Genomic DNA, 27,861 nt, shown 5'->3' with positions numbered 1-27,861 from the left:
ATGGACACCAGAACGGCTACCGCAGAACTGGGCTGGACAGCCAATCCCACATCAGGGGTGAGTGTCAACCATCCATCCTTCAGTCCTGCTGGGCAGTCTAGGGCCTATGGGATGACTGAGGGAAGAGAGCCTGCCTGCAGCAGAACCTTTGTGGGGGGAATATAGGTGTGAATGGCTGTGTCTCCTGCCCATCCACAAAGAGGCAGCACTGAGGATCGTAGGCCTGAGCTGCTCCCTGGTGAGGTGATCAGACCATCTCCTGACACAGTCCTTCAGGGAGCTGGCTCTTAGGTAACTAGAGCTGTGCCTGTGTGGGAACAGGGGCAGTGGCTGCCAAGAGCTGGGCACTCAGGCCAGTGGCGCTGGGGTAGATCAGAGATCTGTGATGCCCACAGGGCTGCCGAGAGACAAGGCCATGAGGAACTAGAAGTCAGAAGGGCTGAAGCTCTCTTTCAGCTGGAGCTTGCCTTTGAGAGATGTTCTGGACTCATTTGCTCAGTGTTCGTGTCCTTGGCCAGACCCTGTAGCTACAAGAACGGAACAGTTCTGAGGACCTCATGGCCTCCCATGGGTGCGGGGACCCCCAGGTTCATGAATAGGCTGAAGTACATGTCTTCTTTGTGGCAGTGGAGAAATCAACAGGCAGGTGTGGCCCAGAACTTGGGATGAGGCACCTGGCAGGGACACAGAAGCCTTTGGAGAGAGGGTGCATGCTAGTTGGGGTTTGCAGAGTGACTAGGAGTTTAATAGGTTGGAGAGTCTGCAAAAATATTCCAAATAAGAGGAATAGTTGACTGGAGGCATGGGGCCATAAAAGACATGAGAGAGGAGAGTCTGTATTTCTGGAACACAGCAGGGTGTGGACAGTGCTGAGATGGGGTTGGGGTTTGGGTTGGAGCTGGGTATGGTGGCAGAGGACTATGCCTGCCATGGTGGCAGAGGACTATGCCTGCCATGCTGAGGGAGCATTATGGATTTTATCCTGTAGGTAATGGACAGATCCTGGGCAGGAGAATCACATGGCTTCACTTGCTGACAGGATTATAGGGAAGAGTTGAGAGAAAGCACATATTAGGCTCTTCCAGCTGTGTTGGGTGGGTGGGAAGAGTGGGATGAAAATGCAATACTTGGAGGGCAGTTGGAGCAAAGCAAAGGAAGAAGCATTGGCAGCATTGGCAATGGATGGACTGCAGGGGAAGGGAGGGGGAGACGGAGGAGGGGAGATGACGTTCAGAAGCCTGGCACGGGTGACTGATCACTGAGGGAGAGGGCTGGGGAGTGAGTGGGCTCTTCATCCCAGCAGGGGGGCCAAGTCATTGGGAGAGGAGGCAGCCCACACCTCCTGTGTCCTTCCCTGCCTTTGGTGGCCTCTACCCCAGGGCCTCTGTACACCCTGTGGTGCATATCACGACCAGGCCTTTCACCCACTTTTACTGTCGGGACAGTTCAAAATGGGCCACTCAGGTCCCAGTGGCTGTGCATCTTCCCCAGCTCTCACTGTTCCCCCTCCAGCCCCAACACTTGGAGAAACACACCCCCTGGGAACAGGCATCCCATGCCTTGGAGCAGGAAAGCAAGGATTAGGATGGGTTGGTGTTCTCCAAAGCAGAGCCCAGAGCAGGGCCAGTCCTGCCCACAGTGACCAAGTCCCAGTCCTGCTGGGAGCATTGTGGGCAACTAGGGAAACTCCCCTACTTCTATGAGGGACTTATGTAAAGCATGTGAGGCAGCAACTCTTCATGTTGCTGGATATTAAGAACCTGCCACTCTTTTACAAATTACGTTATTGTTTGAAGGCCTGTGTTTTCACAAGGTATCAATATGATTTATGGTTAATTTTCCCCTTGATTTTTGTACACACCACCTGTGTTCTTGAAGCTTCTGCTCTCCTTTCCCAAGGAGGATTGTCCTTTAGGAAAACACTCAAAGTCAAGTGATGCCCTTTAGAGACAGCAGCTGCCGGGCCGCTCTGTGCTTGCCCTCCCACTGATGAGCAGCCACGGCTCAGCTGCCTCCCTCCACGCCCTTCTCTCAAGAACTTACCCCCAGGTATCTCTGCTCTTGGTGCCCTGAGCAGCCTCAGAGCCCACCTGGTTTATAGTGAGTGGTAGGAGGGTCAGGCTGACCCTCAGCCTCGGTCCTGAGGGAAGAGCAAGGACCATTCTTCCATCCCAAACCTCTTCCCCTCTCCCTCTGTTCTCATCTGGGACAGTTGTGGCTCCCAAGTGTGTGTCCCCAGACCATTCTCCATTGGATGCTCATGAGCATGGCAGCCTAAGCCTGGCCCGAGCAGAATTCGGCCCCTCCCCTACCAAACATGTGGGCTCCATTTTAGTACACTGTAAAGACCAGACACTGGAGCAATCCTTTACCGTCTCCAGGCCCAACCAAATGGGCACCTTTTCTGCACCCCTGACGACACTGGGTTCCCATCACAGATCCTTTGAGGGCCAGGGAGTTTTCCTCAAAAACAGTTTTCCCACTTGCAGATTTTGCATCTTTATGTGTTAGTGTGGGATTAATTTTTATCTCTCTAATTCTAGCTCCCCTTTGGCCATACCCTCACCTCCAAGGTAGCTGGGATTCTGCCTATTTGTTCACCAATGGAAACTGGCACCTAATTCACTGCCTGACTCAGCTATGTGCTGAAAGTTTCTGACCTGGGCAGGTGGGTGGATGACATGGTGCCATTCTTGGAGATGGGGGAGCAGGAGGAGCAGCATGCTTGGGCAGGAGGAGGTGGAGTTCAGCATTGGACCTGTTGAGTTTGAAGGGCACCCATGGAAACAGGCTCTGCCAGCATTTGACTCAGGGCAGTGGAATCAGAAGGCAGGCAGCCTCACTGGGAGGGGAGCCTGGGACGTGGCCACAGTGTCCCAGGGAGAAGAGGTGAAGCTTTGGATGGGTAATCGGCATTGGAATGTCAAATATAGAAAGAGGAACCTAGAAAGGAGACTGAGAAGGTATGTCTCAAGAGGCAGTAGAAATATAAGAGGTCCTTTCACAGGAGCCAAGAATGTGTCAAGGAGAAAGAGGGGACAAAAGTGGCAAATGGTGCTGGGGGCTGGATGGGCTCAGTTACAAGGACCCACTTGGTGACCTGTGTGGAGGGTTTCACAGGGCACAGGTGTAGAAGCCAGAAAGCAAGAGTCAAAGGTCAGTGGGAGGTGAGACAATGGAAACAGCACTTTGTGAAGAGGTGGAAAGACCAAACATGGGGACAGAAAGAATGGGGCTGTGGGCACATTGGCTCTTCAGGAGAAGAGGTCCTGTTGAAATGGCAGGACAGAGATAAGGTGGCTACAGGGAGATGTGGGCACTCAGGTTTTGTGACAGAAGCCATAAAAAGGAAAATTATTTTCAACGTTCTATCTTCTCACTGAGGTTGGAGACCAGGTTCAGGCCCCAAGGATGGGGGAGTCTTAGTCAGCAAGTTTTGGGGGGGGGTGGAGAAGGTCTGAAGGTACTGTGTTGGAGAGGTGGAGAGAGGCTGGTGTGTATAGAAGGAATGTGGCCTAGCTGTGGCCACAGGGCATGCATCCGTGGCTCCCTGGTCTGCAGACCCCTTCAGTGGTCTGACCTCACAGGAAGACGTGTGCTGGTGGATCGTCCTGAGGTGTGCGTGTGCAAGTACGGTGGGCCTGGAGGGGTAAGGGGCTGAGCACATTGGTGAGAGGAGGTTGGCATCTTGTATCATGGCATCTACTCAGCAGGAAGAAGTGGGATGCCAGGAGGGATTGACCACTGTGACAAAGTGCAGGGGGCCAGGTGGAGGTCTCAGTGAGACTGGAGGAGGACCACAGGCTGTGGCCTGGAGTCAGGGCTTGGATATAAGACATGCGGGGAGCTTCTGGGTGGTAAAGAGGTCCAGGGAGGGAGCTGAGGTCAGGCATTTGAGAAGCCAGAGTGCTGGGTGGGTGACCGCATCTTCTTGGGACCCACGGGGGGATGAGATGCTCCCCACCCCCATCCCCAAAAGGGAGCAGAGGCCTCACATCTTCTCTGCAGTCCGGATACCACGCACACATGCCTAAAATGGAGAAGGGCGGGCTGGCATTGTTCTGGTAGCCTGGGGGTTCCCAGGGAACTGACAGAAGAAGCCTAATTCTGCCAGGGGGCCCAACTGGCATTGTAATGAACCCTACCCACAGTGCACGGACTGTGAGGTGGCTCCCCAGAGAGAGGCCATGGGACTCTTCCTTTTATGGGGCTCACTGGGTGTCTTCACTGCTGTGCTTGAGAACTGCCAGTTGTGGGAAGGCATTGGACCGCCCACCCACACGTAGCCCACAGATTGTTTTCAGTTCTATTGCTGGAAAGTGAATCATAATATTCCATGTCAAACACAGAAAGTATTTGTGCCCAAATGAAAACTGTTGCTTTATGATCTAATTGCAGCTTTAATTCAAAACCTTTAGATTTAACCTGAATAGAGGCCACCTGGTGAGTAGAGGGAGAAAGTAGCATTTATCCAGTAACAAATGTCAGGGAGGAGCTTAGCTGCCCACCAAAGGGCATCCCGAGGACCCTCACTGGTGGCACCTGTGACCTTGGGCTGGCTTCATTTATCTCTCCCAAACCTTTGCTTCCAACTCTGCTATAAAATGTCCCCTGATCTTCACATTTCAGGGCCTCTGGGCAGTAGGGGGGTTCAGGGAGGCTCCATGGCAGACGCTCAGTAAGTGGTGGACTCTATGGCTACATGGTCCCTCTCAGCAACCTGCCTCTGGTTTCTGGATGCTTCCTGGCCTTCCTTACTCTTTTCCTCCCCTCTCCCTTCCTGCAGAACTCTGTGCCCCTCACCCGTCAGCTCTGTGCTCACCCCCCTGGGGGGGCCTCCTGGGCCCTCCTCTCCACCAGGGCTCACTAGGTGCTCTCTTCCTGAAGCCCAGATGGCTTGGTGCTGACTTCTAACACACTGTCCATTGCTCTGTGAGTTAACCAGATGTTGGTGTGTGGTCTCCCTATTGACCAGAGGATGTTGCAGCTTTATCTCTGTATTCCTGGTGCCCAGCACCAGCCGGACAGGAGACAGGTGCCAGTAAATGTTTGTAGACCAAATAAGTGAGGAAGGTCCAGAGCATTCTTGATACTTCTTGCATCTCTAACCCAGGGTTCTGAAGTAGGAGGTGTTCAGTTTTGGTTTACTGCAGCCCAATAAAATGTTTGTTTTAGGCCTCTCAACACCCAGTTGATTGTCAATATCTTTTTAAAGAACTGACTTAGTGATGCAAATGGTGCCAGCCTCTCCTGAAATAAGCCTGATAAAGGAGACCTGGACACCTACCTACTGGAAGGTGCCACTTGCTTTTCAGGTGCTGGCTGTGATGGGTTAGAAAACAAGCCGAGGTCCCTCTGATAAGCGTATTCCACCTGCTTCTTGGAAATTCAGCCCCAGAGCTCTTTCACTTTCCAATTGTTTCACCAGGGCTCCTTGGCTCTGTGCAGCTGGCTGCCCATGGGCTCTGCGTGTGTAGGTTAACTGTGTCTTTGGGCCATACCGCCTAAGTGTAAACATCTACCTGGGTTATCTGCAAAGGGCATTCCCTGGGCTTCCAGGCTCTAAGTGTAAACATCTACCTGATTTATCTGCAAAGAATGCTCGCTGGGCTTCCAGACTCCAGCTCCGTCTGCGCTGCCCTTGGGAACCACCTTCCTGGCCTGTGATGTACTCTGTTCACTACTTCAGTATTGGCAGATCTTTATCATGGGAAGGGGAATTTGGTGGAGGCAAGATGGAAAAGGACTCCAGCGCCAAGCCTGATGAGCCTTGAGGATGAGCAAGCTGGGTGTGTGTGTGCCTGTGCTCCATGCATGTGTATGTGTGTAAATGTATATATGTGTGTCCATGTTCATATGTGTATGTATGTATATGTGTGTCTGTGCATGTATACGTGTGCATCTGTATATACGTGTGTATATGAATGTCTGTATGTTTATGTATATGTATGTGTGTATATGTATGACTATTCATGTTTATGTGTATATATATGTGTCCATATATATGTATATTTGTATATATATGGTCATGGTCACTTGTATATGTGTCTCTGTGGTCATCTGTGCAAATATGTGTATATATATTTGCATATATGTGCTTGCGTGTGTGTGTGTGTGTGTGAAGTTAAATGAGTTTATTTCATTTCATGCCCCTGTAGGCAGTTCCTAGAGTTCTGGAAATATCTTTTTTTTTTTTTTTTTTATTTTTTTTTTTTTTTTTTTTAATATTTTTATTTATTTCTAGGAGAGAGAGAGAGAGACAGCGTGAGCAGGGGAGGGTTAGAGAGAGGGGGAGATACAGACTCCGAAATAGGCTCCAGGTTCTGAGCTGGCAGTCAGCACAGAGCCCGACGCGGGCCTCGAACCCACGAACCGCGAGATCATGACCTAAGCGAAAGTCGGACGCTTAACCGACTAAGCCACCCAGGCGCCCCAAGTTCTGGAAATATCTTAAATGATGGGAGGGTTGGACTTAGTGGCTCCCAGAGGAGGCCACTGTGAAGGGGGCACCACACATTTGAATGGCTGTGTCTGATAAACTGACTCACCAGCTCCCAACACCAGATGCATGTCCATGAGAACAGCCACACATGGGCCTTACCGCCACTACTTACTGTCCACATGTGGACCTTCCTGGACACTTGGCAGTCCCTGCCTGCCTCCCTGCTTGCTGTCTGTCTGTCAGTCCTCCAGGCACCCCTGTCAGCTGCCCTTATCATGGGAATAAGGAAAGCATGGTCAGGAGAGAAATTCACTCTGATAATACTCCATTCATTCCAAGAGCATGCAAAACCAGTTGAAATGTATCTGTCTGATGGATGAGAAGTTGCAGAGGAGCCCTGGAGGCACCAGGCCTTGGCATCAAATAAACTGGTTCCCATGCAGCTCTGCAGCTCCCTGGCTGTGTAGTCTTGGGCTGGGCATCTAGACTCTCTCAGCCCCAGTGTCCCCCTCTCCTTGTTGGGGCAAGGATGTCACCCTCTCCATATATGAAACAAGTCAGTAGAACGTTTTCCTCTGTAAACATCCAAGAAGTGTTAGCATAGTACTAGCCCTTCAGAGGGCTGGATTTTCTTTTTTCTTTATTTGATGACTCAATCATGTTAATGAAGACAGAAAAGCCTGAGCTAAATTAGGCAAATCCAAGAGAAATTTAGCTCTGGGCAAAATGAATTTATGAATGGAGCTTTATGGCATTTGCATTTCAGGCCATGCAAGGGGGCAGGCCTGCAAAGGGGGTTGGGATTGGTCATCCTTTCCTAGACTGGTACCACCACCTGGGACTTGGGAGCTTTTGGCCTGCTCGCTGATTGCTGTAAGCCACACTTTTGTATCAGTCGGGTTCTCTGGTGGCCAATGACAGAAAAGCCCAACTCAGTCTTTTTTTTTTTTTTTTAATGTTTATTTAATTTTTGAGAGAGGAAGAGAGAGAGAGCACGAGTATGGGAGAGGCAGAGAGAGAGGGAGACACAGAATCTGAAGCAGGATCTGGGCTCTGAGCTGTCAGCACAGAGTCCTATGTGGGGCTTGAACTCATGAACTGCAAGATCATGACCTGAGCCGAAGTTGGACACTTAACCGACTGAGCCACCAGGGTGCCTCAAGCCCAACTCGGTGTTAAAGCAAGTGCCCTGGCTCATATAATTGAATGGTATAGGGGCTGATGTGGCTTCATGGGCGGGGGGGGGGGTTGCTCCAGAGGCTAAGGATCTCTCTCTCTCTTTCTCCACCTCTGCGCATTCTCTTTCCCCATCTGCTTTCGCCTCTCTCTACTCTCATGGTGCTGGCTCCGTGCTGGGCCTCCTCTTGGTCCCAAGAAGTCCAGCTCCTACAACTTCGTTCATTCATATCCCCTGGGGAAGAGTACACCCGTCTTCATGGTTCTCCCAGGAAAAACTTTGGAATTAGCTCCAAATGGGCCTGAGTGGCTTGGCTCGAATCCCATGCCCGCCTTAACTAGTCTTGCAGCCAGCAAAGGCCACAGATCCTCCCAAATTCTGTGTTCTACCTCTGTGTTGTGCTGAGCCTACCAGAACCCAGGGATGAAGGGAGAGAGGGAGTAATTCCCCAGAAGGAATTCGGATAGAGGTACCAGAAAGTTGAATAGTTGCTAGGTAGGGAAAAATTAAATCTCATAGTGTATCACAGGCTCAGAGTGCGTTATAGCAGTGCACACGTGATTCTGCAACAGCACTGTTTTACAGATGAGGAAACTAAGGCACAGAATCAGCTGTGAAATTACTGCCAGTCACATGGCTAGAAAGAGCCAATGCTCACATCCCACCACCCACAGGCTGCTCTCCTGCTGACAACCATCTTTCCCAATGAAACTCTGCCCACCTTGGTCTCTTCAGAGGGCGGCCCCAGAAGGAACTCCCAGGTCACATTGTGGTGGGCTCCTCAAACTCAGACTCGGCACGTAAAAGGTTTTCTCTTACAGCAGGAGAGAGACAGAGACGGGTGGTATCCCTTCCCTAAGCTGTTACCAGGAATGAATATTGCTTTCTCCACCTAGGGAGAGGCCCTGCCTCCCAGGGAGGAGGCCTCTGACCTCCCTGCTCCCTCCCTCCTTTTCTCCCCTCCCCCCACCCCCTCAGGTAAACCGCTGAGATAAGTCAGAACTCCCCACCCTGGGCCTCCCACCCACTCTTTATCTTTTTCTCTCGCTACCAAAAGGCCTGTAATTAGGAAACATTAGCAGGCTCCAAACAGCTTTCATACCTGAAACATCCTCTGTAATTGCACTCAGCAGTGCTCTTCCCTGGCTATTAATGTCACTTTTATGAAGCAATGAGGAACAAAACACCCCGAGGCACTTAAAACATTTTTTTATATAATATGCGTCTTTTAGGAATGGAAGTTTAAAATCACCTGCCTGACAGAGACAGTGATAGACAAAGGCCCAAGAGCCACGGAGGTGGGGCCCTGGAGAGAGGAAGAGAGTCCATGAGGTGCTGGGGGCCCCCAGGCTACTCTGGGAAGAGTGTGACAGCCAGGGGATGCTGGGCTGAAGACCGTGGGTCCCCACGGGAGGAGAGGTGGGCCAGATGAGCAGCAAGGGCACCGTTCTGCCTCGCTTCATCGTCTGTGCTTGCTCTCTCACAGGGCTTTTATAGGAGAGCTTCGTGGGCTTCTGTGGGCCTTTAACAGAGAGGGGAAGTGAATGTTACAGATGACCAGTGTCACTGAGTAGAATGGTAATTAATATATTTGTTGCAGAAAGAAATGGAGTATGACTGCGTATACATGGGGTGGGGGTAAGGTAGGGGCAGAGCCGGGAGAGAGATTGGAAAGAGGCTTCTTTAGCTTACTGGATTCAAGGACTTTGGGAGTTTGTGATGGGTCACCAGAACCTTACTGCCTGGCAGATTTATCTTCTTGCTCTTGGAAGGAGCTCACAGCCCCATTCTTCAGCACAGCAGGAGATGTTTCTGTCTGCAGACTCTGAGAAGGATCCCCAGAGGTCACCAAGTCCCCCTTCCCCTTTGTGGAGGCAGGCTTAACCTTTGTTTGCTGGGACAGTTGGGTGTTTTTCCTCTTCTCTAAAACCTTCCCCAGAAAGGCAGTGGCCCCCACCATATCCCTTGTACCAGTGCTCAAAGTCTTCTGCCACTGATGTGTGAGCCTGAGGACCAAATGCCTGATGGTAGCTCTCCTTAAATTGCTCTCAGGCCTATGGAAGGAAACAGGCACCAGGACAGAGCTGAGGTGGGTCATCAGGGACTCACTGCCCCGAGGGAGCCTGAATTCAGGGCTCCCTCACATTGGCCACCTTGGTGAAGAAAAGAAATTGGGGAAGCAAAACTTTAGAAGAAGAAAGGTGAGACAGAGTTCAGAAGCCTAGGAAAGATGAATTGGGAGCAAATGGAAGAAGAAGGGAGGGTCAGGGTGGGCAGACGCAAGTGTGGACCCTGAGTCTGGGTCTGAAGGGACGAGCCTGGCCTCTGTGGGAACCAGGCAGCCCTCTAATGACGACTTTGGCCTTGCCTCCCCTAACAGCTAAAAACATTGGAATTTTGGCCCCAACCCTGGTGTATAATAGTCTCCCGTTATCCACAGTTTTACTTCCATGGTTTTAGTTACAGTCAATGGTGGTCTGAAAGCAGATGATCCTCCTGATGTAGCGTTGGGAGGTCAGTAGTAGCCTAACGCTTGTCACGGTGCCTGCGTCCTGCATCTCACTCCGTCTCATCACGTGGACATTTTATCATCTCCCATCACCACAGCCTGGGTGAGCGCAGTACAGTAGGCTCTGTCGAGAGAGAGATCACACTCACGTAAGTTTTATTACAGTAGGTTATTATAATAGCTCTATTTTATTATCAGTTCTTTTTGTGCTAACAACATTTACAAATTTATAATTTAACATTTATAATTTATATTTAATTTATAAATTAAACCTTTTCCTTGGTCTGTATGCATTGGAGAAAACAATATAGGGTTCGGAACTATTCGCAGTTTCAGGCCCCCACTGAGAGTACTGGATACATGCCCCCCGTGGGTAATGGGGACTGCTGTATTTCTGGAAGTATAAAGGAGCAGGCCCAGCATTTGGAATCTGATGTCCTGGTCTTATTTCCATTTTCTTTCAAGTTCTTTAATTGTTTTGAGCCCATTTTCTGCCCCGTCACATGGGTAATGTGACATTTTATTTATACAGGGGATGGCAGGATTAAATAGTGTTTACCTTCTTTGTAAACTCTGAAGCTCAGTCAATACCACTTGCCCTGACTAGTACTAGTAGTTGCAGTGACTCTTTTTTGAAGGACTTAACTTGCATGGAATTAATTGGAGTTCGGGGGGCAGGGTGCTGAGATACAAGAGCAGCATTCTAGCATTTCTGTTAAGTCATGGCTTATGCATGAATGCCATCAGAGGGTGCACCTTGTTATTAATTACAATGCTATTATTAAGAATAGTGATAACCACTGTTACTGCTAGTCACCCATAATTAAGTACCAGCTGCATACCAGGCACTGAAAATTAACTTTGTATGACTTCACTGCATTTTCACCAGGACCCTTGCAAGCCAGGTGGTAGTTCTCCCATTTGACAGAGCGGACATTGAGGCTGTAGGCAGTTATCTAGAGTCAAAGGACTGCTTAGGGGTTTCGCTAAGACTGATCCAAGGGCAGTCTGGTTACAAAGCTTATTCTTTGTTTGTTTGTTTATGTATTTATTTTGAGAGAGAGAGAGAATCCCAAGCAGGCTCCACGTTGTCATCGGGGAGCCTGACATGGGGGCTCCATCTCACAAACTGTGAGATCATGACCTAAGCTGACATCAAGGGTCAGATGCTCAACCGACTGAGCCACCAGGCACCTCCACAAAGCTTAGCTTACTCTTGTACCTCTGCTCCTTAAGACATGTGAGGAAGGGATCTCAGAGTCATTTATCATTGAGAAACTGGAGAATAGGGGTGAGGAAAGGCAAAAGTTTCCTTGTTTTCTTCAAAGGGAAAGGGCAGGTGTGCTAGTGAGTAGTTCACATTTTAAGCACCCCTTGAATTTTTTTAAATGTTTATTTATTTTTGAGTGAGAGAGATCGCCAGTGGTGGAGGTGCAGAAAGAAAGAGGGACAGGGGATCCAAAGTGGGCTCTGCGCTGATAGCAGCCAGATGTGGGGCTCAAACTAACTAAACATGAGACCATGATCTGAGCTGAAGTCAGATGCTCAACCTACTGAGCCACCCAGGCCTCCCCCTGCCATGAATTCTTTTCTAAAGCAAGCTGTGTGGGAAGAGGTGGAGTAGACACTTTGTGACGTGTGGGTCTTGGGGGCAGGGAGCAGTGGGTCCAGGAGGACCTGGAGGGGACCAGGTAAGGGCTGGCGGGGATCCAGAGGAGGGCACAGGTTGTCTCTGGGGATAGCTGGCTCCAGGCGGGGATGGAGGACCCTGGGAGTCAGCTTCCACCCCCAGGTCTTGGCGAGTGTTCAGGAAGTGAGGACTGGACTCGTAGGAAGGGAGACACTTGAGGGGATGGGCCCCAGTGGGTTGCTTTGTCTCATCCAGCGTCCTTACTGGCACTTCAGTAGAAGCAACCCCACTCCCCTTGAGGTGCTATTCTGCCGCTCTCGTGGCGGGCAGTTCTAGTCATGGCACATCCTCCCCTCCGAGGACACTGTCCCACTCACCACTCTGGTGGTGACAGGCATGTCCGACACGCTCCCCAGTGTCACAAAGGACAGCCAACCTGAAAGATGTTGGAGTCAAGACTTGCAGATGGAGAGCTCTGCTGTCAACTGACATGGTTGACGGTACCGGGCTGTATTTGCATTTACGTGTGAACAGTTCATTATGCAGCAAACAAGCCCCAGGGTGACCCAGGTGGGTAGCGCCTCAGGTGGTGAGGACTTGCGTGTGGCTGGTCACATATTCATGGGGACTGACCACAGGATGCAGAGGCAGGAGAGGCCAGACTAAGCTGGTGGTATTTGGACTAACCTAGGTCACAGGTGATGGTGGCCACACTGTGTGCTGTGCTGGCCTGAGCACATCTGCCACAATGGGCTCGTTCTGGGAGCTGAGTTTTAAAAGAAATACGGGAAAATCTGGAGCATGCCTAGTAGAAGGTGTGACCAGAATGTTTGTGGACCTGGGAAACCTCAGCCCAAAGACAATCTGTAGCAAAGTCCGCGAGGCAAAGGAGTGAGATCAGAGTGCTCCCCAGGCTTCCCAGAGCCACACACTAGCAGCCTCGGTCCCAGGGAAAAACTCCCCTGAAGTGGGTCCCACACGGTGACCACATTCTCACAACTGGGAGGGAGTAGGCAGGTTGGAGGCAGTGTGTTCTCTTTCCAGGCTCAATTTGACTTTATCGTACCCTGAGAATGGGAATTCTCCCCCACTCTGAAAATGGAACGAAGCCGAGAACTTTAGGAAGGCCTGCCTCTTCCTCCCCCCATGGCTTGCTCTCCCGTTTCTGGGACGGCTCCAGCTGGCCATAGCCAGCCTGGTCCTCATGCGGTCAAACCTCTGTGGACTCATGCAGTGAGGAGCCCATTCCCCCAGCCTCTAGCCCAGGGTGGTGACCCGGCTCCAGCCCGGCCTCCGCTGTGCGTTCTGAGCCGAGATGGCTCCGAGCTGCAGGAAAAGTCATCGGTTTCTCCCAGTGGTAACTCTCCTCCTCGGCAGTGGAACCCAGATCTGGGCAGAGCAGGATTAGGCAGCTGGGGCCTGGGGCCCTGCAGCTCCCGCCCCTGCCTTGTTCGACAAGGCCTTGTTGGACAGCAGCGAGGACCACATTCAATCGACAGCTTAAGATAATCACATGTGTGAGGCACTGGGATAATGACAGCTGAATACCCTGCCACGGTTGCCATAGTGACCAGCCAAGCACTGGTTCCCTCCTTTTTTTTTTTTTCTTTCTTGTTTTCTGGGCCTCGTTGTTATAGGGCTGACTGGTGGGGTGGGGGCTGAGTTTGGGAAATGGGAAAGAGGAGGAAAGGGGGAGGGGAGCCCCAAGAGGGGCAGCCCATTATACTCTCTTTAAATACCCCAGCTGGAGGTGTTTTAAATCCCAACAGAGACAGAGAGAAACAGTGTCTTAATCCCTAGCTCCCTGTGAATTATTGAAAGGGATCTTGTCAGAAGGATGAATTTGTCACTGTTGCAGTGTCAACAGCAGCAGCAGCAGCTGTCATAATGGCTGAGGACCCCACTCCAGGCAGAGCTTGGTACGAAATGCTGCTGCCTGGTGGAAGTTCCAGTAGCCTGGGGGCTGTGGACAAGGAGCCCCCTCCCGAGGCACAAGCCTGCAGTGTTTCTCCTGGCATGCTGGCAGAGACTGGGGTGTTAAATGTGCCAGGATGCAAAGAGATGCATGCCATCTGGACCTTGGGCCCAGCCAGCCTCGCTCTCTGTTGGTGTGGTTCCCACAGCCCATAGCCATGGGATCTCTGAGCAGTGAGAGGTACTCACACTGGTTGAGGGAGTGCAGAGCCAACCAGTGCACATGAAACAGTTGGTGGGTAGGCATACCCAAGGCAGGGCACACAGGCCCCACCCGGGCCACAGCCGGCACGCCCAGCCACATACGGGCACATATATACACATCTGCACATGTGCACGTGCCGAAGATGATGCACAGGTACAAAAAACCAGACAGACAGGGAAGAGTCCTAGATAATACACACCACAGAAGGAGAACCAGGACTTTAAGGAAAAATAACAGAACTGTGCTCAGAGAGAGGCTCAGCATGTGTCCCTGGACGACTGACGTCCATAATAACTGAATTGCAGGGGTCTCTTACTCAGATTTAAGTGCTTTTCGTGAATTGTCATATTTCATCCTCACAGCCCTAACAGTAGGTACTGTTAGTGCCCCGTGATAGAGGAGCAGCCGAGGCTAAGAGAGATGGAAAGACTTGACTGTGGTCACACCGATGGGCTTGGCTGACTCCAGAGTCTGTGAAATTGAACTCTTGTGCTAAACTAGGAGTCACTGTGACTTCTGGGGTCCAGTGTTGGGCAGGGTGACAGCAGTGCTTCTTAATTCCAGCCCTTTTTTGGTAAGCACAGAGATATCCTTCCCAAGGACCCGGATGGTTCCACTTAAGGCTGGTTCTCCTGCTTTTGCCTCATTAATATTTCTTACACTTTCCGATCTAAGTTTTTAAATGAATTTTGTAGAGACCCTTAGAGCCTGCATTGGAAACAATGAGCATGTTTTCCATATTCTAATTATTTCCCTACCTAACTGGGTCCCTCTCCCGGCTCCCAGTGCTCTTCTGAATTGCAGAGAGTAAGGAAACCCTTGAGGGAATGTGTGGCTTTGTACTACTGCTGTATGAGAGCTTTTCCAGGCAGTCCTTGCCTCAAGGCAGCCAGTACAGTTCTTTGGGACACTACATGGGGCCATGGTCATGAGTGGAGGGCTGAGTGGAGGGCCCTTCCAGCACATCTGGGAGGTAAATTAAGCCTATTGGGAGGTAAACTGGTACTCCCAGCCCTCAGGGGGGCCATTGAGTAAATAGCTACTGTGGTTGGTTGGTGTACTAAATGGTAGATCCCTCAGGGCTTGTAGGAATTTATGCCCCATCGACCACATTTTACATTTTAATTAGCCCTCTAGCTTGTCTAATATCCCAGCTCTTTTCAGGCCTAGTCTACTGTCTCTACAGGAGCCACATCCTTGGGGCCCAGGCTGATGGGTGGCAGCTCCAGCCCAGTGCAAGCTGTCTGCTGCCCCAAAGAATCGGTGGCCTCCTGTGGGCTCTGTGAAGTTGTGTGCTGTCTGGGTCTCAGTGGGCTTCCTGTGCAGAAGGCAGCCATCTCTAACTGGGGTCCGAAAGTGGGTCTTTGGGTTTCCTCTGACTGGCAGTGACAGGTGAGTTCCATGTGGTTCTATGGGGCATGATGGCAACAACTGTTTGTAAAGTGACAGGTTCCCTCAAACAGCAGTTCGTGTCCCAGTACAGACTGATGACTGGGACCAAAGCCTATGTGTGGTGTCAAATTTCATCTCCTTGTGGTTTGAGCTGGTAGCTGATTGCGCTCCAGGGATTGATTGCCTGGTTGAGAGAAGGGAGTCCATACTGAAACCTGCCCAGAGGATTCTAGGAGGGGCAAGAAAGTGGGATGCTGACTGTATTGGGAGCCATATTTTGGCCCTTTAGTCTAGCATTCTGCTGACCAGAGGCGGGATTATTTATCCAAGACAGAGGAGACAATTCCCACACCCTGATGTGTCAGTCAGAGGTGGATCTTGAGGTTAACATAACAATGGCGATGCTGCTGATGATAGTAGAAATGATAATTGGTACTTAGTGAATGGAGAGTATTTGCAGGCATAATGCAAGATGAATTTCTTATGTGATCTTTCAGTCTTTACGGCACCCACCAAGATAAATAGTCTTTGCATATGAGGAAACTAAAACCCAGAAAGTCATCTGTGGTCACAGAGCTGTAATGGGCGGGGGGTGGGCCCCCTTTGGCCTCTGGCAACCTCTTCTGCCTCCCCTCCTCCCTTTTCCCCTTGTGCCATGCCATTTGGCAGCCACCCTGGCTTCCAGGCTTTCCTGGCAATGTGCTGGACACACTCCTCCAGAGAGAGTTCATTCCTCTTCTCTGAGCCTGAAATGCCCCTCTCCAGTGCAACCTCCAGGCTGGTGGCTTCTGTGTGTCACCTAGAGCTCTGTTAAAAGGGGACCTTCCCTGATGAACCCACTACCAGCTGTCACTCTGTCCCCTTACCTGTTTCTCAAGAGTATTTGATACTGTCTGACTTTATATTATTCATTTGTTTGCTTGTTCATCCTCTGGTTTGCTCTATTAGAATATGAGGCCCATGGGGGCAGGGACTTTGTCTCTGACTCACTGCCGGGCCACCAAAACCCAGAACGCTGCTTGGGGATGTAGTAGATGCTCAATTCTTTATTTAAAAAGTGAGTTAAATGAGCGGGGCTTCATACAAATCAGAATAGCTGGGGTCTTTTTAGGCTAATAGAGGCCAAAAAGCCAACTTCGATCATATCTTTCTCCTAAAAAGCAGTGTCCAGAGGAAGTATCCTTCCTGGCGAGGTGTGAGGGAAACGGCTTAGTCAGGGCAGTTCTTAGGATGCAGCACTGTGGTAGCTGGTGGGCATTCAGGAGGGGCAAGGTCTACCCAGGCATGTCACCACAGTCCAGAGAGCGGCCACCTCTCACAGATCGTTCTAGAACTCCATGCCTGGAACTAGTCAGAGGCATATAGTGGAATCATCTCGCTTCTCTTAAGTTCATTTTATAGTGGCTCTTCATTTTTGAGCAAGAAATATTTCTTAGCTTGTTCATTCATCTGATTCATCAGATTTGGCTCCAAATGACTTTTGCCTATTTCTAAACTCCAGATCCACTCTTGGAGGAAAACTATTGTGTTAGAGTTTCTGATGGTTGTTTTGGAAGACAGTGTGGATGGACAGGTAGATAGAATTCATGGCAGTGGTTTTGAAGGGGAATAGCCTCTTTTGTACGTGTGTGCATGTGTGTGTGCACAGGCACACACACACACACACACACACACACAGCGAGGCTGCAGATAGTTAAAATGTACCCAGTATGCACTGTTCAAGTGTCATCAGGCATTGCTGGCCACTCCGGAGCACAGACCTGCAAGATTTGACTTCCAGAAAGCTAGTGTTACAAACCTAGATCTTGGACGAATCTAGTGGTGTCTTTCTCATACATCAAAGTCATGGTCTCAAAGCCTGAACAAGTACTTTCTAATGGATGTCATTGTTTTCTTTACTATGCTTATCCCAAGGACAGGTGGTCCATTTGCATTAATAATAGAGCCTTTTCAAAGGCTGTTAATATTCTCCTAGATGTGCAAAGCTGCTTTGTTTCTTCTTTTCCTAGGGACAAGGTAGCCTGGTGTCACCTTCAGTAAGTCCCCAGCAAAGGACCAGGGGCTAAAGAGGCAGAGAAGTTAAGGAATAGAGCAGAGCCTTGTTCGTTCTCTCAGTCTTTCAGTATTTATTTATGTATTTGTATATTTATTTATTTATAAATGTTTATTTTTGAGAGAGAGAGAGAGCACAAGCAAGGGGCAGAGAGAGAAGGAAACAGAGGATCTAAAGCAGACTCTGTGGTGTCAGCACAGAACCTGATGCAGAGTTTGAACCCACAAAATGTGAGATCATGACCTGAACTGAAGTCAGACACTTAACTGTCTGGGCCACCAAGATACCCCTTTCCAATATTTACTGGGAGCTAGGCGCTGGACCTATGAAGAGGCAACCCCAGGGGGAAGATGGATTTCTGTTTTAGAAAACTCACTGGGGCAAGGGAGTTAAAGAGGATGACTGACTGGCAGAGTGACTAGGAAAGGAAGGGAGGTCAGTGGGAAAAGGGACAGGCCTCATGGATGAGCTGTGGAGGAGAAGGGAGATGTGGGTTTGGTGCCTAAACCCGGGATGGGGAACAGGAATGGAGAGGGCAGAGTCCAGAGAGCTTCCTGGACATCTGGAACAGGGACTGGCTGGTCGAGGTGCCACCCGGGCGCAGGAGGACCTCAGAGAGCATGGGTGAGCACCAGGTGTTCATCAGGACGTGTCTGGCAGACAGCTGGGGAAGAGTCTGGGCACTGCGGAGAGCTTGAGTTTGGCGATGTACGCTGTGGTGGTTGCCTTGTGTGGGGGCTACATCTCCCAGGGTAAATTGTGAAAGAAGAAAGGAGCCTTGAGAAGCCAGTGGATTTCACTGTTTCCAGACATTACTGAATAAAAACGCAGTTGTGTCATATCAGTGCTACAAAGCTAAATACGTGAAATTATTTTGCTTGTCGAAGTCAACTAATAAATTAGTCAAAACATAATTCCCTGTCCTCAAGGAGCTCACAGCCTGGTTGCAGAATCCAAAGTCATAAACAAAGCAATTAATAAATAGTTCAAAATCTTGTACTATGAAATGCTAAATTGTGTGGAATAAGCTCAGTCATGCTGTAAGCATTTGGAAAAATGGTAGCTGAATACAAGCTAGGAAGGCCTCCTCGAGGAAAGAATACCCAAGCCCCCTCACAGGAGGGAGCTACACAGAGAGCCTGGCTCTGCCCCCATCAGCTGCCTGCCTTCAGGCCAACTATTGAATGTGTCTGGGCTTCAGTGTGCCCATTTGTCAACGAAAGGTTTTGATGAACATGATCTACAGTGGTTTCCAGCCAGATCTGTTATTCTCTGGCTCTGTGTCTTAGAAGAATTGAGATGGGATGAAGGTGGGGGAATGGTGCTTGGGCCGATCAGAGCATCCACAACAACATCAAAAGGCAGGGATGGGCTCTGTCTCAGTGTTCAGAGTGAGAGAGGACATGGCCCTGCTTTGAACCCTTGCCATCTCTTGCCTGGTCTGTTGTCATTACTTTCTTACAGACAGCAAGCCAGGGCATAAGTCCAGGCATTAAGTAATGCCAGCTCTAACTCATGGTCATGGGAGTGCAAGAGAGAGGCCAAATAAGTGGAACGTTGTTCTGGAAGAAATGGCAAATTATGGTGACAAAGTGGGTGTGTGTTGGACATGGAGGGCGCTTTTGGCCTGATACCTGGAAAATCAAGTGGTCCTTGAACAGGGTTCTGAGCCCAAGATTCTGATCCCATCTTAGGACCACCCTTGTGATTCTACGTAGGCTCCTGGCATCAGGGGTCGGGATTCCACTTCCTTGGGCACCTATTCCATCTCTAGATGCCATCTTTGCCTTGACTTAGACATCACTTGTTCATCCACAAGTCAACTTGGTCAAGCACATACTAGTCACTTGAGATATAGGGATAAAGGAGTGAGAAGGGTATCCCTAGCTCAGTGCAATGAGCATGACTTTTGTGGAAGAAAGAGACCAAACCTGCACTGTTGGGGTGTAGAGGTGAGGCTGGACTAGATAACAAAGAGTTGTTTTTTTTTTTTTAAACTGGATTGAAGTATTAGTTACATGTCATAAAATTTATTCATTTGAATTGTACAGTTCAATAATTTTTAGTAAGTTTACAGAATTGTGTAATTGTTTACAGAATTGTGTAATTATCACCAGAGTCCCATTTTAGAATATTTCCATCACCTCCAAAAAAGATTCTTCATGCCCATTTGCAGTTATTCCCCATTCCCATCTCCAGTGCCAGGGAAATATGGATACTAATAGTTTTCTATTTATAGATTTGCCTTATGGACAGTTCATGTATATGGAAGCATGCAACTTACAGTCTCTTGAGTCAAGTTTATTTCATTTAGCATAATGTTTTAGAGGTTTGTTCATGTTGTTGCATGTACCAGCACTTCATTCTTTTTTAGTTCTGAATAGTATTCTATAGTATGGCCATACCACATTTTGTTTATGCGTTCACTAGTTGATGGACGTTAACAAAGGATCTTGGGTGTCATATTGGAGTGCAGTTGAGAGTTCCAAGAAGGGAACATTTAAGTCAGATTGGCATGCAGCATTACAAATCTTACTCCACAAACAAAGAGGCACAAGAAATAACCTAGCCTTATTTTGTTTTAGTAAAATTATTTCAAACTCGAGCACCCTCTATCCTACTGATTGGTGAGAATTTCAGTCTTAGTTAATGGTTCTTTCCACCGTGCTCATGTAGAGGTCTCACTCAGAGCAAATCTGAGAAGGCTGCTACATTCTGCATAGGCCCACAGTCTTCTGAGTCCTGGCCACCTCCAGGTGTCCTGGGCATGCATAAAACTCTGGAGGTGATGGTGGTTGCAGGTAATAACTGTTCATACCTAATTTTACATATATATAAAAGTATATCTGGGGCTTGACCTAGAAGTGAGTGGCTGGGCTAAAGAGTAAAGAGAGCTATAATTTTAATAAATAAAACCACAATTTTTATAGAGGTTGTACCAATTTGCTCTTCATCTAGCTTTGTATGAGAATGATTACTTTGCACACCCCCTGCAACACCCCCTAAAATTTCTGTCTGACCCCTCCCCCCCAAATAGTATCACAACATGGTTAATTACCATTTTGGTTATATTGAATGATGTTCAACATTTCTTCACATACTTATGAGCTATCTCCCTCGCCTATTTTGTATTTTATTATTGATATATAGATTATATATCAGGGGAAATTAATGTGTTATCTGTGATAAAGTAGAAGTGATTTCTTCCCAGGATATTTCCTTTTTTTTTTATTTTACTTCTGGCCATTTCTGTTATGTCTCTTTATATATATATATTTATTTATTTTTAGGAGAGAGAGAGAGAGAGACAGCGTGAGCAGGGGAGAGTCAGAGAGAGAGAGGGAGATACAGACTCTGAAATAGGCTCCAGGCTCTGAGCTGGCAGTCAGCACAGAGCCCGACCCGGGCCTCGAACCCACGAACCGCGAGATCATGACCTAAGCGAAAGTCGGACGCTTAACTGACTAAGCCACCCAGGCGCCCCTCTGTTATGTCTCTTAAGAAAAAACTTTATAGAGCTGAACTGATCAAGCTGTTCATTTGTGGCTTCTGAGTTTCATGTCATAATTACTATACATAAATTATCTCTAGGGTTTCTTTTAGTATTTTTCCGGTTTCACTTTTAATGTTTAAATCTTTGGTTCACTGGGAATTTATCCTGAAGTAAGAAACAAGGTATGGATGCAAAACTATGTTTTTTTCCCCCAGATGGCTACTTATCACAATGATTTTTAAAAATCATGTACCTTTTCTCTACTTATTTGAGTTGTGGCCAACATTTGAAATGTTGAGAGAAACTGTTGGTGTGACTTCTAAACAATTCCACCAGTCACACTGTTACCAGTAGACTTGCTAGTACCTTCGCTCCAGAATCCTACCAAGACTTTATATTTTATCTTTTTAATTGTTTGCCAAGCTGATAAGCAAATCATGGTGCTTTGTTCTTCATTTTAATGGGAAAAGATAATCCTAGAAAGGAACATGGAAGGCAGTATGTCAGGTGCCTAGAAGGAGGAGCTGAGAAGCTGCCCCTGAACCTTTAGGAAATCAGCTTGGGGACAGGCAGTGAGAGTGTGTCACAGAGCCCAGGGCTGTTGCAGGCCTTGAGTGAAAGAATCTGAGTTCTGCATATCCACGGGGTAGGACATCCACTCTGGTAGGAAACTGGGAGCAGGGACACAATGAAGTTCAAAGCCTGATGGGTGGAAGGGTGTGAAGGGATGCATGAGCCTTGGCTCTGGTCAAGTCTGTCTCTGTCCTTCACCCCACACTCAGCTCAGAAAAACCTAGAGGTTCTACCCCAGGTTATCTTTTCAGTTTCCATTGGCCTAGTCCAAACTACTGTCCTCTGTTGCCTATATGACCGTACCTGTGTCCAGTTGTCCCCACCATGCATTGGGGTGACCGTCCAACCCAATATCTACTTTACATTAGATAAATCTTTTAAGAACTCAGCTCTGATCACCTGTACTTTTCCTCACTAAAATTCATCAATGATTTCCAGTTACCCTCAGGATGAAATTCAGAGTTCTTGACCAGACTCACCCTTCCCTCAGTCTTATTCCTGCATCTTCAGCTTTTTATGACCCTTCAGTCATGCAGGCAGCATTACTCAATGGTGCCAGGCCACATTTTCCCACCACAGGGCCTTTGCACTTGCTGTTTCTGGGCCTAGATGCCCCCCTCCTTCTCTGTCCCTCTTGGCCCCAGCAAGGACACACTTCTCCTGACTAACATCTATCCATCCATCACCTCTCAGTTTGGTGGTTCTTCCTGACACTCCTCTCTGTATCAGGTACATCCCCTCTCTAGGCACCCTGTAATTTTCCCTCACAGCAGCTAGCACAATTGTAATTATTTAGTTATTTTAATCATCGTTTGTCTAATTTCTGTTTCTCTCACTAGATTATAAGCGTCATATTGTTGTATCCCCAGTGGTTAATAGAATGCCTGGCATAAAGTTGGCATTCAGTAAACATTTTTTTCATTGATGAATGAATGAGGTGTAACTATAAAGCAATGAGGTTGATTCCAAATATCACAAACAAATCACAGTGTTTGTCCCTTCCTGCTGGGAATGCCATTCCACCTCTCCACTTGCCAAAATAATTCTCTTTCTTCAAGGCCTCTGGTCCTAATTGCTGCTTGCCCAGAAGGCATTCATACCTCCTCTAGCCCACTCTGTAAGCATATTTTTCTGACCCCTGTCGTACCTGCTGACAATAGAATGAAAGAGAGAAAGAAATGAGTGTGAGGCTCCGTGATGGCCTTTCCCCAAACAACAGGGAAGTTATTTCCCTTTCTCTCAATTCCTCTCTACTCTTTCCCTTTGAATATACAGCTGTATTCCTCCTAATTTGCTTTGATCGCTCCCTTAGGAGCTGTCATGAAATCAATTAAATCTGTGTAGATTTTATAACTTGAGGTCACCCAGTATGATTCCTCATTTTACAGATGAGAAAACTGAGGCCCAGAGAGGTTAATGTTTGAAACGATTACCTCTGTTGGGTCTTATAATACCAATCAGTGTCATTTTCTAAGATAAATGTTCTTAATATCCCAGCTCCGCAAGAGTATAAATGCCTCATTCTGTCTGTTTAAGACCTGCTAGTGGTGACAGTCTCATGGCTAAGGTGAGCCCTGAAAGACGGGCTTCCTGTCCTGCTCCCATACAGCGAAGCCACAGTAGTCTTGAGTGGCTCTATTACTCTGGCTGGGACAGGTCCCTGCCCTAAATGGGGCCATGGGCTTCACCTGTGCATTGACAGAGGGGCCCTGTGTTTGTGCTGAGACTTCACACAGGCCAAGTGAAGTCATGCACTAAAAGCCTGCTTGTTTAAGCACCTACAGAACAGCAAAAGAAAGCTGTCCTTCCCTCAGAAGTCATATAGGGTCAACTGGGGAAATGTTATTTCAAAACGGCCATGAAAAGGAGAGAGGTCTGAAAATTGAAACTAAAATAGCTGTCAGCGACTTCTCCCTAATATATTTGCTTCTGGTCCCAAAAACCCAGGCAAGCAGCACATAACTTTAACAAACACATTTAAATAGAACATAACACAATCTTTAAGAGGAATAAAAAGTGGTTCCTTGACATCTAGAAAATCGGTAAGATATTAAACAAAGTCCAGGTGACGTTTGGCAACGTGAAAGGATCTGCAAAGAGCTCACCAAAGACTCTAGACTGAGGAAGGGGCTGATTCCTGGGGGTGCAGGAAAGGGATAGAGGAGAAGGGCCTTAGATAGACTGCTACTCAGGTGCCTTCGTGGCAGGGTTCCAGGCAGCAGGAGTGGCTATGAGGTCACTCTATAGACCTGGATGAGCAGGGCCAGCTCTCCATGTACCTATTTGTTTTACACACCATGCCTGGTCTTCAGATGCTCTGGCACAAGCTTGAAGGACAGCCTGGCCATCCTGCTTCTACAGGGGGCTTAATTCTGTGCAAGAAGCAACTATGTGTATTCCCCATGCACAGAAGATTGACTTCAACTTAAAAAAAATTTTTTTTAATGTTTATTTATTTTTGAGAGAGAGAGGGAGACAGTACAAGTGGAGGAAGGTAAGACACACACACACACACACACACACACACACACACACACACACACACAAAATATGAAATAGGTTCCATTCTTTGAGCTGTCAGCACAGAGCCCGACATGACCTGAGCTGACATTGGACACTTAACCAACTCAGCCACCCAGGTGCCCTGACTTCAGCATTTTAAATGAAGAATTCTATTTTATATATTTCAGCTCCACACTGTGAAAAATAAGTGACTAGCACAATATTTAAAGAAATAGATACTATTTTGTATTTTTACTTTTTGCCACTGCTAAATATTAAAGTCAAGGATCTTCACCTCCTTTTTCTCTTCATTTAAGAAGTTTAATTTCTTGGGGCACCTGGTTGACTCGGTTGAGCGTCCAACTTGTGATTTCTACTCATGTCATGATCTCATGGTCTGTGGGATTGAGCCCCTCATAAGGCTCTGTGCTGACAGCTCAGAGCTGGCTTGGGATTCTCTCTCTCTTTCTCTGCCCCTCCCCTGCTCACACATGCAATCTCTCTCTTGCTCTCAAAATAAATAACCGTTAAAAAAAGTTTAATTTCTCTAGTCCCTTATTTGTTTCTGGCAAGCAGAACAGAATTTAATGAACACACTGAAATGTCCTGGGAATACTCCCAGTTCTTGAGGTCGGGGTCCTGAGAGCTCACAGTACAGGCACCTGCTTCCTGTCCCAGCCCAAGGAAGAGAGGATGCCCCATGACTCTTCTCTACCCCTGCTGCAGGTGCATTTCGTTGGCCATTGAAAGTACTTCTTTCTGTCTCCTCTATCCTGTCTTTTATGGCCATGTGACTGTGGGTGAATTGCATGGTATCTTTTCATCTGTAAACTGGGGGGGGGGGGTGATACTATCTAGTTTCAGTGTTATAGGGAAGATCAAGAGACACCACTTAGTAAATGTGTCATTTCCTCTTCTCCTTCCCACCAACAGGGCTGCTAAAAATGAGTTTTCTTTTCCAGTGTGAATCATGTAGTCTCGCCTCTGTTAAGAAGCTCTCCTTCCCTGTGTGACATTCTCCAGCATTTTCTTCCATTATATCCCTGCTTTCAGTTTGCACCCAATGAAGCTTGATTTGCGTCCTTAAGGATCTCACTTAGCAGCCCCTACTCCTTACAGTTTTATGGTTTAGCTCTTTCAAACGGATTGATGTTATAAAACAAAAGTTTATGAGAATCTAAATTTGTTGAGAGGTTGTGAAAGCCTTAGATTCATATGCTTTTCACAACTCAAAAGGAACCACAGTAAAGAATTAGGTTTGGAAATGAAGATGTCCAAGGTGAGGAGTGTCCTATAATCAGACACCTAATCCACAGGCTGTGGAGAGGAGAGGCTGTGGCACTCAGGAATCAAGTACCTACCATCACATAGGGCTGATAGCTGCAGTCTTGTCCTGTGGATGTGATGAGTCATCGTCACAGCAGGAGTGCTGCTGTTGGTTAGATGAAAGAAGGCTTTCTAAAGTGAAGTGTGTTCTATTTCAGGGTGGCCAGCAGAGTAGTATCTGAAGTCTCCATGAAAGGAGATCTTTAAAAACAAGTTAGGGTCGGTGTGTTTATTTTTCAAGTCAAGTGGCTGGACTGGTGAGCTCGTAAGGCCCCCTCCAGCACCAGGCTTCTCTGCTCTGCCTCTCTTTGTCTTCTTACTCTCTATTTTGTGTTTTTGCATGTGTGCATCTGTGGCTTGCTTGGTACAGTGGGAAGAAGTCAGTGGCTACGATGAAAACCTGAACACCATCCGCACCTACCAGGTGTGCAACGTCTTTGAGCCCAACCAGAACAACTGGCTGCTCACCACCTTCATCAACCGGCGGGGGGCTCATCGCATCTACACAGAGATGCGCTTCACTGTGAGAGACTGCAGCAGCCTCCCAAACGTCCCAGGTTCCTGCAAGGAGACCTTCAACTTGTATTATTATGAGACGGACTCAGTTATTGCCACCAAGAAGTCAGCCTTCTGGTCTGAGGCCCCCTACCTCAAAGTTGACACCATTGCTGCAGATGAGAGCTTCTCCCAAGTAGACTTTGGAGGAAGGTTGATGAAGGTCAATACAGAAGTCAGGAGCTTTGGGCCTCTTACTCGGAATGGTTTTTACCTTGCTTTCCAGGATTATGGAGCCTGCATGTCTCTCCTTTCTGTTCGTGTCTTCTTCAAGAAGTGTCCCAGCATTGTGCAAAATTTTGCCGTGTTTCCCGAGACCATGACTGGGGCAGAGAGCACGTCTCTGGTGATTGCTCGGGGGACATGCATCCCCAACGCAGAGGAAGTGGACGTGCCCATCAAACTCTACTGCAATGGGGATGGCGAGTGGATGGTGCCCATTGGGCGCTGCACCTGCAAGCCTGGCTATGAGCCTGAGAACAGCGTGGCCTGCAAGGGTAAGTCCTAGGGCCTCTTAAGGCCTCTGCTTCCTGCCCACCTGGGGCAGAGCCCAATCTTCAAATTATCCCTACCTCCAACTCTGGGTCATATAGGAACAGAAAAGCCTAATGGCTTATTACAAAGCTCTGCAGGAGTCAGGTGGTTCCTGGGTGGCTCAGTCAGTTAAGCATCTGACTTTTGCAGCTCAGGTCATGATCTCATGGCTCTTGGGTTCAAGCCCTGCATCAGGCTCTGTGCTGACAGCACAGACCCTGCTTGAGATTCTCTCTCTGCCTCTCTCTTTGCTTCCGTCCGCCGCCCCCCCCCTCCCCGCCGCCCTCAAAAATAAATTAAAAAAAAAAAACTTAAAAAAACACAACACAAAAGCTCTGGAGAATCTACATCCCCAGTGGTAGGTATGATGATTTTTCATCTGTGTCCAACCAGAATGCAGTGTTCATGATGGGGGAAGAGATAGGGAGAATTCCAAATGATAGATAATCACATAATAACCATGGACATTCACATTCTGTCTTGCATGTGTATGCACTCTCTTCCCCATGCACACACCCCTGCATTATGTCCCGATCATGCTCTGTGGCATGGAGAATTTGAGTTGACATGGGTAGTTCACTCAAGGGTAGTTGAGAAGTGACTGAATTTGGACAATATTTTAGGTCATTTCAATTCAGCTCCCCCAGCACCCAACTTGGTCCTGAACCCATGTAGTTCATTAACTCAAAGCCCTCTGCTTGGCTGTCTTCCTCCAGGGGCTCAATGCCAGGTTCTGGGGCAGAGATGGGGCCTAGTTTTGGTGTTTCCTAGAAGGGGATGAGCTAATTGAATGGGGGAAGGTGGTTCAGGTATCGTATTATCATTGCTTCTGAAGGATACAGAATGATACGAACTTGGCAGTTTGGAAGTGTCAGGGAACTATATGCTCATATTGGCTCTTCTCAGTCCAGGAGAGCACATGTCCAATATGTGGCAATAATGGGCTGAACTGGCTTGAGATTCTTCTCTGAGAATGAATAGGATGGTGTAGTGAATCCATGACTCCTTTCTTTAGTAAGTGCATGGAGGCTCCATATGGGAAGGGGTATCCAGAATTGGGGAAGACAAGACTTTGTTCCTTGGTTAACTTTTGCCCGTGGCATTCAAAGTTTCAGACTCTTTCAGTGACAAGGCTTCCCACATAGACCTCAGAAATGACCACCTTGACCCTGACTCATCATTTAGGTTGCCCCAGACCTCTGGGGGAAAGTTGGAATTGGAGATGTATTACCTCTCTCTGCTCTCTCGGGAGCTTCCTGTCCATCATTCTCCCTGTTGCCACCCCCAACACTCCACCTGAGCACCAGATTGTCCTTGCCTGTCCCCTTCCTCCCTTACCCTGACCCTGCTCCTGAAACGCCTGCAGCCAAGCACCAGGCACAGGATTGCTAGTGCCCATCAGCTCTGCGATCCTTTGAACTCAGCTAATTTTCTGGGCTGGGGCACTTATGCAGCCTTTCTGAGGCCTGCTGAGAGTGGAGAGCTAAGGCCTTTGT

At 48.3% G+C, this 27,861-nt stretch overlaps 1 protein-coding gene across 1 annotated transcript; it reads left to right on the top strand.

Annotated features, from left to right (window-relative positions):
- On the top strand, positions 1 to 26,328 carry LOC120239530 (ephrin type-B receptor 1-like; the record flags this gene model as incomplete). The annotated part of the gene is made up of 2 exons (XM_039243855.1): positions 1 to 57; positions 25,647 to 26,328. Coding segments are annotated over exons 1-2 (739 nt in total), but the record flags the coding sequence as incomplete, so codon positions are not given.
- Between the last annotated feature and the right edge of the window lie 1,533 nt (positions 26,329 to 27,861).

The sequence above is a fragment of the Hyaena hyaena genome, unplaced genomic scaffold, assembly GCF_003009895.1.
Source record: "Hyaena hyaena isolate Hyena2069 unplaced genomic scaffold, ASM300989v1 scaffold_234, whole genome shotgun sequence".
Classification (NCBI taxonomy): domain Eukaryota; kingdom Metazoa; phylum Chordata; class Mammalia; order Carnivora; family Hyaenidae; genus Hyaena; species Hyaena hyaena.
Note: the sequence above shows the minus strand (reverse complement) of the source record. Positions and strands in the feature narration are given on the sequence as shown.